This window comes from Ruditapes philippinarum, unplaced genomic scaffold (genome assembly GCF_026571515.1).
Source record: "Ruditapes philippinarum isolate M1 unplaced genomic scaffold, ASM2657151v2 ctg3598_1_1_1_1, whole genome shotgun sequence".
NCBI classification, from domain to species: domain Eukaryota; kingdom Metazoa; phylum Mollusca; class Bivalvia; order Venerida; family Veneridae; genus Ruditapes; species Ruditapes philippinarum.
The window spans coordinates 273,951-287,243 of NW_026862647.1; the positions used below are offsets into that span (position 1 = coordinate 273,951).

The following is a 13,293-nucleotide window of genomic DNA, read 5'->3' on the forward strand; positions in this document are numbered from 1 at the left end:
TTCCACAAAAGTATGAGTGCTGAAACTGAAAGTTCAAAATTTTTCCAACATTCAAGAAAGATAAGTTTGTCCAAAATCATTGAACCACGACCAAATTCAAACTTAAACTGCTTATTCCTAAGATGTATCTATTATAGTCTATATTATTTTCAAAGTGAAAGGGACATAACTCTGCCAAAAAATCATCGAACCATGACCAAATTCCAACTTGACCTGCCCATTCCTTTGACATATCCATATGTCAAATTTGAGTTGAATATTTAACACTGTTGGGTAGATAATGAACAGAAACTGTAAATTTATATTATTTTCAAAGTGAAAGGGGTTTTACTCTGCCAAAAATCATTGAACCATGACCAAATTCGAACTTGGCCTGGGCATTCCAAAAACATATCCATATGTCAAATTTGAGTTGAATGTGTTGTACCGGTGGGGAGATAATGAACAGAAACTGAAAATTTCATATTATTTTCAAAGTAAAAGGGGCATAACTCTGCCAAAAATCATTGAACCATGACCAAATTCGAACTTGACCTGTATTTTCTCATGACATATCCATATGTCAAATTTGAGTTGAATGTGTGCAACCGTTACTCAGATAATGAACGGAAACTGATGATGACGGAAGGACGGAACAGGGTAACATTATATGCCCCAGCGGGGCATAAAAATATTATTTTGTAAAGTTTTGCCCCTTTTTCTGCTGCTTTAATTTTATTTAATTATATAGCACTGAGAAAAGTTGAGAAGCTGTCCATGGACAAGGCTTGTTTATCTAAGTAACTTGGCTAAATTAGCAATGGAAGATAAATGGCGTTACAAAACTGTGTTGAACTTATTTTGTGAACATGTATCCTGTTAAACCTGATTTCATCTTATTAGAACCACTAGAATTTGCTTCCTGGAACTACACAGTACTTTTGCCATATGATGAAACATGCTTGTGATCTGAGTAGGGCTCAAACGTTGAACACATTGACCACTAGGCTATCTTCCTTTCTTACCTGATGTCTGAAGATCTTACCTGTGAGGTAAACTTACCAATAACAGAAAATTTACACGGAAATGCCTTTAAGTTAAAATTTATTCTCTGTGATTATAAACAATTTACAAAGAATAAACACAAAGCAGTTATTCCAATATATAACACATACTACATTTGTTCTACAAGAGTTCTGTATGGGCATATACCAACAATCTTAACTCTGCAAAGCATGAAATTGATCGAATCTACTTTGTGCAGTATGTATGGGGTCCGAAGATATATCTATAATATATATAAATAATAATTATGTAGATCAATATTGACATAACAACACTCCTTACAGCAATTTTGGATATGAAAAGCCCACTGGAGGTAACTGTTTAAGGTATGCACAAAGCCTTCATAAAACACTCTACAATCTACCGGGTTATACCGTATAAAAATGTTATTTGAATGGACTGACTGGACATAAAGGAGTTATTATTTCTAGTTCCCTTCAAGACAAAACGCATAAACAATGATCACAGCTGGTATATCTCCAATTTGTTTGCTATATTTATAATAATTAATATCTTTTACCAACAGAACAGACAAATTACAAGTCAACACTTAATATTTTCTCTTAAATGTGATATGTATAATTTCATTCACAACATTTAAAACTTAAATTTGTATATAGTACTTGCTTATTTAGTTGCATAACAAAATAATTTCAGAACACTGATTCTTTAATATACATGTTCCAGTATTTTATTTAATGTTGTATTCAAACACGCAATGAAGCTTTCTTCTAAACAGAGCAAATTAACCTTTCAGAAACTAAAATGAGACAAAACGTTACAAAAACAGAATCAACATAAGTACAAATTCTGAAGAGAGGACTTCGCAATTTCCCTGTGAGCACATAAGAGTGAAGCTTACAAAGTTTGTGTGATCATGTGAAGTGTAAAATTATCAAATAAAAAACATACACAACACGTGCCCTTTAGTTCCAGTTTGAGACAGAATTCAATCTTCAGATTTTAGGGTATTGAAATAAATATTTATGAAGGACCGCCTGTATTATTCCAGAAAAAAATTCTTACATGAAACTGCTCGAAAGTTGTGTTAACGAAACTTCCTGAAAAGATAATAACTGTTTTACACAATTAAACATCAAACAAAACTTTTATTGATGGAATGTGGTACACATCAATCACACTTAGACTTGCCTGAACACAACAAAACACACTTTTATTGTTATTTAATTACAAATAATCAATATAGTAACATAGTATACAAACTCATATTCTGAAAGCATCAGTTGATGTTGAATCATGCTTAGAGAGTCCAGGGGAAGCAAAATTAATTGTCCGTATTGCCCAGGTTGTCTCAAAGTCTGTCCTGACAAGAGGATTCTTTTTTAAGAATTTTCTATATATAAATATCATTAGGCCAAGTTAAGAAAAGCTTCAGATAAAAATAGACCAGAAAGTCAAAATCAGATTTTACTTCCTGTCTAAGAATATCTGGACCCGATACATTTCATTTTAAATCAACTACACAGAACATGTACAATTACATTACAAACATTTTTATTTTTTTTGTAAAACAATCACTCTTCTTTCATGAAATCTATGTTAGTACACAATAAATCAGAGCTGGGTTGTTATTATTATTCAAATACCATATAAATTAAACAAGTCTTTAACAAATCAACTTCAAATTATGCATAGTGTAATTTTAAGTTCACAAAACAGACAAAAAATAAAAAATATAAATGGCACAGTACCTTAACCCTTTCCCAACAATCATTTCAGAAATGAAAATATTTGGAAGCAAAACAAAAAGTATTATTATTCAATCAATATTATCTATATAAATATCAAAGGGTTAACTGATTCATATTTGTAAGAATATCAACCAATAAAACAAATTACCCGGTATGAAAGTTTATCAGAAAATTAAGCTATGCTCGTAATGCATGACTATAAAATTATTATTGTATGTCTTGCAATTGTGATCAATATACAAACTAAGCAAAATTCTAATCCTAAACTATTTTTGCAAGGTAGTACGGAATAATATCTTAAATAAATCTACATTGGTAAGTATGATTTGAATGAAAAGTAAAACTAATTGATCAGCAAGCTGGTAATGCTAGGTCCTATGCTATGTGGTCTACATATTACTTTAAAGTATTACTTATGATTACTAAACATGAATTACATAGAGAATGTATACTTCAGTCACTAATGGTATAATCCAAGAACTGAAAATTTAATAAAATTCATGCCAAAAATATTAAAACAAAAAACATCTGGACTTTCAAATATCAAATTCTGTTGCACAGAACAAAATAATCAAAGCAAAAAAGTCAAACAAATACTGCTAACTAGTTTAAACATTTACACATAAAACATTTACGACTTTATTACACTTGACCTACCACAAATTTTGTTCTTTTTATCTTTTAATGAAAAGGTTTCTCTGATAAATTAGAAAATAAGAGCTTCAATTATGAAATGAAGGTATCCATATTTGAAGCTTTAAAAAAAAATACCAAAGAAAGGTTCACTCACATTTTCATAGGACATAACCTCAACATTATTACTTATTGTTGACAGTTGTAATGAGCCCCTTAACATGTCCCTGTTGTACCTTTACTTAATTGTTACACAGTTGTGTTTAGTTTACAATTATACAATGTCAATATATTATAAGACAAACACAAACAAACATGGAGTTTGTCAGAGTGATAATAGCACTTCTATGCAAATAAATTAGAAAGAAAAAACAATATGAGCAAACCAAAATAGTTAACATCTTTAAAACATACAATAGTGCAAAAGAAAAACGATATCCATATCACTTTTGTCTGTAGCATGCACATAATTATCTAGGTATACAGCAGTGTGTGAAAATTGAGGTTGCAAGTTTAATTTTTATACAGAACAAATATATAATTATCTTCCATTTGACAGAGCTAAGTATGACTTAAACCTAGACACACCAACAAAACTTCAAGGGATATGCTCTATTTGTTGACACTGTTACAATGTTAAAAATCTGGATTTATATAGTACAATGTATTTCATTTCAAAAGTCAATCACAAGTAAATATGAGGCAGCCAATGAGACAGTCTTTATGCTCAAATGAAAATTTTTTTTATGAAAAGCTACATTAAATCTTACATCTGCCATTTCAAATATGTGATTGTCTAATCACATAATTCTAAATTCCATTGGAAAAATGCAGGGTTGTCGTTAGGGGGCGGCTGTAGGCCAAAATGACTGCCTTAAATGCATTTAGGGCCACCTTGAAATTTAGAAAATCCTCTTTTTTTGTATGTGTAAAAACCAAAAATGATGGCCTCATTCAGAAACTGTTAAATAATAACCCTGAATATGTGTGGCCAAGGACATCAATATGATATTGAGATGCTCAGGATTTAAAGCTGTTCACATCCATTACTCAAATTTAGCTGTCATGATTAGGCGGACAGAGAAAATATCTGGATGTAAATGGACCCTGTAGTATGATTCTCTAGTACTGATATATGAAAGGGTTCAGAGTAATTAAGTCTATATATGCCCATGAACTGATCTTAACATCCTTATATTACTTCCATACAAATACAAATAATTTTACGCCAAAAAACCCGTCATCTCAACAACAAAATCAACTTCTTATTTCTTTTTGTCTCTTGGTTATTAACACAAATAAAACCAAAATTCCAAAGTAACAAACAATTAAATGTTTTTGACATTTTTAAACTCATTTCAAGTTTATAATATTGGTGAAAACAAATTAATATTTCCCCAGAAATTATGTGGCATTACATAATCATTTTAACTGAAATTAAAAGACCGTTAATGAAATCACAAAAATCCAACTACTAAAAGTTGAAATTTGATACAAATATTAATTCATCAATTAATTCATCAGGAAACAAAAATATAGAAATTTGAATTCAAAATTTAGCAGAGAGAAAACAAATCATAATTATATAAATAAGTTTTAACTATCACAGGGGAATAACAGGATGACGAAATGTGAAAAATGATTCATAATGAATAATAGTAAAAAAACATCTCCTTTAATAACTCTAAAAAAAAACTGAATTCATAATTTTCAAATTTTAAATCTTTACATTAATAAAAAAACAGTTGTGTTTTAAAATAATACACATTTAAATGTAAGGCCAATATAAAGAAAGAGAAGATATGCATGTCATATTGACTCTGTGTTTACTTATTCTTCTAAAAAATATATAGGGAATAAACCTTTCCTTTTCCTCATTAGGTGGGGATAAACCAAACATTTGAAATATCAGTATACATGTATAGTATTGAATTTGTTTTGGAACTTCAACTTACTTACTTGTCTTTGCAATCTTTGTAAAATGTAAATTATTTATTTGCTTTCAACTCTAACACAACAATTTGAGTAGTTTTCTAAATTGCACCAAATTCATCGGTAGCTAACAAAACCTTTTGAAAATTTTTTGTAAGCAAAAACACCACCAAGTGCTAGTCCAACTACAACAACCCCTATAGCTAAATATATTCCCATGCTGGATGACGAGTCATCTCCGGGGCTGCCACTTTCTGCTTGTTTCTCTTGAGACCTTTTCTTCTGTAATTAACAATCAAATAGAAAACTGTAAATACTTTTATGGAATGGCCAATACATGTATTTGTCACACTGATAAAATAGAATATCAAATGCACTTGACAATGGGAAGTTTTTTTCAAAGTATGTAATGACATTGCCTTTCCAAAAAGATAAAATATAAACAAACTCCATAAATTTTATACATCATATTTACATCAATCTCATTATTTTTCCCTGTGGCCTTCCAGTCTCAAGTCTGCTGAGAAAAGAGAGAAGAATTTCTAAGGGGAGCAACTTCTACAAACACCAGTTTACTATCCACTTACCAATATTTCTGCTTGGGCTCCATGTTGAACCCGTAAAACAACTTCATCTTTGGCCCTCGTAAAACACTGTACAGCATCCTCGTGAGTCACGCTTATCAAACTTTTCCCATTTATCTGTATTTGTCATAGAATACATGCAGAAATTACATCAGTCTTCTTATCAAAATATAAAAAATATAATGAACAACTAAGCAAAGTTTTTATCAACGAAAAGAGATGTGGTTTAGACTAACTGGTAAGTATAAATATGTTCACAATCTTAGATATGGTAAAGTAAACAAGTTCACATATATTATATAACAGTTATTAGCAAGTAGAAGAAGGAGTGGACTAGGAGTTGAACAAGGTGTACTGAAACATACTAGTAATTAAGGGATGATATTCTCTATTACTACCAGGTCTCAATTACTAGTAAAATCAGCCGGGGGAGTGTCATATGGCAATAATACAAAATCACTATATCTTTCTTCCCATAAAATTGCAATGTAATGTAAAAACAAAGAAAATATTTCAACTTAATTATATTTCAAATGTAGAAAATTCTCACCAATTCAATTAATTTACTACTTAAGTAAAAAATAAATTCAACCTGTGGCCTATCTTTGGTAATTAAAATATACAAAATGAAGAACAGTAAATGTCTTTCTTTTATTGAATGAATATCTAAAAGACATATGTTTTGTCATACAAAAACATACCGATAATATCTTATCTCCTTCTTTGAGTCGTCCGTCAACAAAAGCAGCACCATTTTCCCTAACTTTTGTTACAAATATCCCAGAATCTCCTGGTATGTGAGGATTATCAACACCACCTCGTATGTTAAAGCCCAGACCTAAACAGACACAAATCAAAATCATTTCTCAGATGGTCTCTCATATAATGAAAAAAAACAACAACATAACAGAACAATTCTTATTGGCAGAAGTTGGCTGTGCTTTATCCCATAACCTGCTGCAGATTGTGTAATGGATATTCTCTTCTCTGGATCTGGAACAATCCGAGTTGGGATTTCAATTCACGAATTCGAAAACCTAGCATAACGCCGTTTTCCGGGACTTTCTGTACATAGCTCTGGGGAATTCACCTAATGGAGTGTAATAGCGAACTCGATGTTTTCGGCCTTTTTTAAAATTAAATTGAAATAAAACAGTTATTTCTTTATAAGAAAATAATTGAATATAATTGTATGAATAATTCCATACAAAAAATAAAGTAAATACACAAGTTTACGCGCAGAAAATAACCTTATTTATTATGGAAGATTCCACTACGTCTTTTTTAATTTTTATTGATTTTCATTATAAACAATTTATTTTTTACAAAAATTTGCTATAGATATTAGAGGAATATTGATAATTTTCAAAAACATCATTTTTTCACCTTAATCGGTAAAAAAATGATAGAAGAATAGAAATATCATGTAACTGTTTTATGTACTTCATTTGGTGTAATTCCCCAGAGCTAAATCCGCAACGTACCGGAAAACGGTGTTTAGCTAGGTTTTCGAAAAGGTCAATATCAAAATACTAACATTGAGCTACCAACAGTATCAAGCCTAGTCAGAATAAAATGTTGTGCAGGCTGGCCTGGCCCTACCATACCATGGTTGTGAAAAAACAGTATTATTATAGATGTTGAAATATGAATTTTTTTCAAAACGGTTAATATCTAGTTATTTTGATATATATGATCAGTAGGCCATACATGTGCTGGTTTTTTATTTGGTTTTAAAGGCGTTTTGAGCTCCACTACACAAGTGTCTGTGTAAAAAGTTTGTTTTTACCTACGGATTAGCTGGAAAACCCCGCAATATTCTTAATTCCGAAGCATGTCTATTGGTGCCGGGTTGACTTGGAGCCTGATTAACTTGGGGCCGGGTGGATTTTTATTCGAGGTGGGTGGGGTATGAGGTTTCGCTTTAGCTTCTTGAAAACTTACCAGTGGAACCACGTGACAGCTTTATTTCAACGCCATCAGGTGGATTACTTTCAGTTGGTTTATCCATTTGTCTATTTTGTTTTAAAACATAGATCTTCTCTGACAACGAGAAGCCGAAATAAACACCTAAACGCAATCCAAGGTTGATTTTTTTCTATACCGGAAGTAGTTATCCGGATACCACGGAATTTATCGATGCATTGGCGGAAAAAATGTTGAAATGATACCATGACGTGGAACAAAATACAAGTTTTTTCATTTAATGCATCAGGTATAATTACAAACTAGTGGTGATATAACTTACAAAACATTTATCTATCATAGACATATTGATATATACTCGTTTTTTACCTTTTAAACAACGAATTGCATGGTCCCTTGTCTGGCATTTTTGCTCTAATTAAAACAAACACAGATCTATAAAATTTCCTTTTAAAAGGAAAGGCCTGCTCAGTTGTGCCATCATCCCTTCCCTTTAAAATTTTTTTTTTTTTCAATTTATTGTCACAATTTTTTTAAATTTATTACGGTATTTGTATATCATAAAGGGTTTATTTAGTTGTTTTTTTTTCTCGAAAAAAAAGTTTCACTTTTAAAGGGATATGTAGGGTAAGCCCAAGACTTGACGAGCACCTGTGCCCATTTGTTTGAGCACCAGTGTTATACGTGCAAATTTGGACCAAATAGGGACCAGAAGTCCACTGATTATAACTGAAAGGGAACAATCATGCTGACGATAACAGTAGCAACTTTTTTTTGTAAAAACAAATGTTTTTTTGTCAAAAACGATTCGAAATCTATTTTCTATTGTATAAAACTAATAAAGAAAATAATCAATCGTAAAAATACTAACATTGGCTCTCACATGGAGATCAATCTATCGCAAGTGTGCACATTTCATTTCCACTTTTTTCACAGAGAGTCTTTCGTTTTGGCAGTTGCTAATTTCATTTATATAATATATAGCAGCTTTAGAGACAAGTAAATGCACTAAAAGACTTCGTTACGTGGTACCAATTAATAAGCATGTATCAACTATGTTACACCTAAAATATCTATGATCGACAACACAGGAGATCAGCACGTGGCAAGGTTAATGATATGCATGGGCTATTTTTAGATTACCTCACCTCTGTCAGTAGATCTAAATATAACTTGATCATGCACTAATATTTTGCGTGATTCGGTCAAGATCTTTTGATAAGCAGGACCGCCCTTTGGAGACGGAATACTACTACAGTAACCATTCTCTATTGTATAAAACTAATAAAGACAAAAAACAATTATAAAAGAAACTAACTTTTGCGTCTTGAAAAAGAATTGAAACGGAATCAAGTAAAAATAGAAATCCTATTTATATAAACAAACTGGGATTACCAAAGTAACTAAAATAGCTTAGATTTCCGTAATATTACTTCGTCTGATTCCGCAGTATGACGGAATTGCCCGAATTGTCACGATTGCATTCGGAACTACATTGGCTATTATCATTAATCCGAAGAGTGACGGAAAGGGCCGAAAAGTTGCGATTGGCACGATTGCAGCTGGTTTCCCGTTCAATCATGCACTAACAAATGTAAGCAGGAAACCACCTAACCGGAACAAGTTTTCCAAAACAAATGGCTTGCAGCTGTGGCTGCAAGCCAAAAAACTTGAAAAACTCCAGCATAGAGCTCTAAAAATAGTATTTAATGATTTTAATTCTTCATATGACACATTATTAAAAAAAGTAAATATGCCTACTTTACATTTGTCAAGAATTAAAACTAGCCAAAGAAGTGTTTAAATGCCTGTATGGAAAATCACCACCTTATATAAATGATTTAATTCAATTTAAAAATATTATTTTGCTTAGTTTTAATTTATGTAAAATGCTTAGACTACATGTTTTGTTTGTTTGCTTTGCTTTTGTGCATCCCTTTTTAGTCTGCTATGATGCTTTGATTATATGCTGTGTGTTAATTTTCCTTAAACCCTATATTTATGCTAGTTGAGTCTTTGTTGTACGATCTGTATGCTTTGTTCATATTAAAACTCCTTATTCCCCATTCCATTAGGCTGTGCATGCAACTTAATTTTAGTTAACTTTGTTTGTTACCCTGTATGTGCTTTATCTTGTTTCTTTTTATGCTGTATTAGTTCTATCATAATTTTTGTGCCCCCACGTTAGTGGCGGGCATTTAGATTTACCCTTGTCCGTCTGTCCGTCCTTCCGTCCGTCCGTCCGTCCGTTCACTTTTGTGTCGCACGTAACTCAAAAAGTATTTGACCTAGAGTCATGAAACTTTACAGGAATGTTGATCAGCATGTGTAGTTGTGCACCTGGGTATTTTTGTGTGGATATTTTTAGTATTTTCAGAGTTATTGCCCTTGACTTAGTAAAATTTTGCAATTTTCAACTCGTGTCGCATGTAACTCAAAAAGTATTTGACCTAGAGTTATGAAACTTTACAGGAATGTTGATCAGCATGTGTAGTTGTGCACCTGGGTATTTTTGTGTGGATTTTATTAGTATTTTCAGAGTTATTGCCCTTGACTTAGTAAAATTTTGCAATTTTCAACTTGTGTCGCATGTAACTCAAAAAGTATTTGACCTAGAGTCATGAAACTTTACAGGAATGTTGATCAGCATGTGTAGTTGTGCACCTGGGTATTTTTGTGTGGATATTTTTAGTATTTTCAGAGTTATTGCCCTTGGCTTAGTAAAATTTTGCAATTTTCAACTTGTGTCGCATGTTACTCAAAAAGTATTTGACCTAGAGTCATGAAACTTTACAGGAATGTTGATCAGCATGTGTAGTTGTGCACCTGGGTATTTTTGTGTGGATATTTTTAGTATTTTCAGAGTTATTGCCCTTGACTTAGTAAAATTTTGCAATTTTAATAATAATAATAATAATAATAATAAAGACTTTATTTAAAGAGGCAACATAGTTAGGCAAGCCCAGTCTTCCCTATGAGCCTCTATCAAAAATGTACATATATACAGTTACAAACAAAGACTTATATAAACAAAGAAAGAAAACTAAATGTATACAAGTTATACAACAAAGAAAAGTTGAGTAATTGAAAAATGCAATAAGAAAATGAATACAAACATTTGAAAGTATGAAATTGTACATTTTATGAGACATACATGTATATATGTGATATTAAAACATAGCTAGATTATTTGGTGCCCACCAGAGAACCACCATTTAAGATAATTTGTTTTGAATGTTTGTAAGTTGGAAGAATTTCTTATGTTTAAAGGGAGGGAGTTCCAAAATTTTGAGCCTGAATATGATAGGGATTTTCTGCAGAATTCAATTCTTGGTTTGGGGACACTAAAAGAAGTTTTTGTTCATATGATCTTAATGATTTATTTTCTGTATTTGTAAAAAGATTTTGCATATAATCAGGGAGAAGATTGTTTAGGGACTTGTATACTAAAATGGCCTTTTTATAATTCACTCTATCAGAGAATTTCATCCAGTTCAATTCAGAAAATAACTCATCAGTAGGCGCATCAAAATCTTTATCAAGTATTATTCTTGCTGCATGTTTTTGAAATTTATACATGTCGTTTAAGAGTTCCTTACTGCAATTACCCCAAATAGTGCAACAATAGTCTAAATGAGGAAGAATGTATGCATTAAAGAACATTTTCCTAACTTGAAGATTTAGAAAAGGTTTAATTCTCAGAAGTAGATATAGTAAGGAATTGCATTTATTCAGCGTCATCTTGACATGTGTTTTCCAATTAAGTGTATGATCAACATGGACTCCTAAAAGTTTTTCTGTTTCTGAGAATTGAATGCTTTCATCTTGCAGAGTGATGTTGAAATCACTAGAATTATTGATGATATTGTAGATATTATGTGAAGGGGAAATAATCATTGCTTTGGTTTTTTTGGCATTTGGAATCATTGAATTTCTGGTACACCATTGTTGAATAGAGTCAAGGTCAGACTGAAGATTTATACAGATTGAATTGATATTTTGTCCAAATACTGTAATGGAAGTGTCATCAGCAAACATATTTGAAATGGAATGTGATAAGTGCAAAGGCATGTCATTTATGTAAATAATGAAAAGAAGAGGGCCTAAAACTGAGCCTTGAGGTACACCAGATGTAACATCTTGAGCATTAGAGTATTTTCCTGACACACATACTTGTTGTGAACGATTACTTAAATATGATCTGAACCAAGAAATTGAATTTTTATCTATTTTATACAATTTTAGTTTTTTTAATAACAATTCATGATTGATTAAGTCAAATGCTTTTGTAAGGTCAAGAAATATTGTCCCTATAAGTTTCTCTTCATTTATTGCTTTAATCCAGTTGTCAACAATTGAAGTTAGAGCCGTTTCACATGAATAATTTGTGCGAAAGCCAGATTGATTTGGTTGAAAAAGAGAGTTAGCTTCAAGAAATGATTTTAGGTGATCACTAACATGTCTTTCTAGAATTTTTGACAGGACTGGTAGTATTGAAATTGGTCTGTAATTGCTTACTTCATTCTTGTTGCCCTTCTTATGTATAGGTGTAACTTTTGCTTTTTTAAATATTGAAGGAAATATGCCATTTGATATACTGAGATTAAATATCTTTTCTAAGGGTTTGGAAATAATTTTAGAACTCATTTTAAGAAATTTAGGTCCTATACCATCTAGACCAGTTGATTTTTTGAAATCAAGAGATTGAAGTTCTTTGATTATGAATTGTTCAGTAATTTCTGGTATTGTAAATGGAGAATCAGTCTTTGAATGCATTTCAATAAACTCATGCAGTTTTATTTCATCTTCTTGTAATAAATTTGAACAATTTGCTGGAGCAGATTTAAAAATATCAATGAAATAGTTATTGAAAACTTCAGCTGTTTTTAGTGGGTCTGTAATTTTATTTCCATCTTCATCTTGAATATAACTTGTCTGGTGATTAGAAGATTTCCCTGATAATTGTTTGAGATTTTTCCACATTTCTTTAGCATTGTTTTTATTGTTATTTATTGTTTCTGAGTAGTAACTTTTCTTAGAACTAGAAATCAGGTTTTTAACTTTGTTTCTCCAATACTTATAATCTTCATTATTATTTATTTTTTTAGCTTTATCTCTTTGTTTAGAGGCATGAAGAATATCAGGATTGTACCAGTCTGGAAGATGTGTGTGTTTTACACGTTTTCGTTTTAGAGGGGCATGTTCATTTAATACCTGACTAAATAAAGAGTTGAAACAATCCAAGGCATCATTTGGATCTTCAAATATTTCTATCAATGACCAAGGTTGTTGTTCCAGAGATTCAAGAAATTCTTTCTCATCAAATTTTTTAACATTTCGGTACTGTATTATCTGATGTAAAGACTTTTTTATAATTGTATTTGAAATTTTGCGTGTGAAACAAATTGGAAAATGATCACTTATTGACAACTGAGGGATAGTAATTTCAGAAATATTATGAG

The 13,293-nt window shown here is 31.3% G+C and overlaps 1 protein-coding gene across 1 annotated transcript; it reads right to left on the reverse strand.

Annotated features, from left to right (window-relative positions):
- Positions 1-1,066: 1,066 nt before the first annotated feature.
- LOC132719709 (synaptojanin-2-binding protein-like) lies at positions 1,067-8,038 on the reverse strand. The gene is made up of 4 exons (XM_060703548.1): positions 7,850-8,038; positions 6,607-6,743; positions 5,909-6,022; positions 1,067-5,603 (listed from the first exon to the last, which is right to left on the reverse strand). The coding sequence occupies exons 1-4, from the start codon at positions 7,914-7,916 to the stop codon at positions 5,439-5,441; spliced, it is 483 nt and encodes a 160-aa protein (XP_060559531.1). The 5' UTR covers positions 7,917-8,038; the 3' UTR covers positions 1,067-5,438.
- Between the last annotated feature and the right edge of the window lie 5,255 nt (positions 8,039-13,293).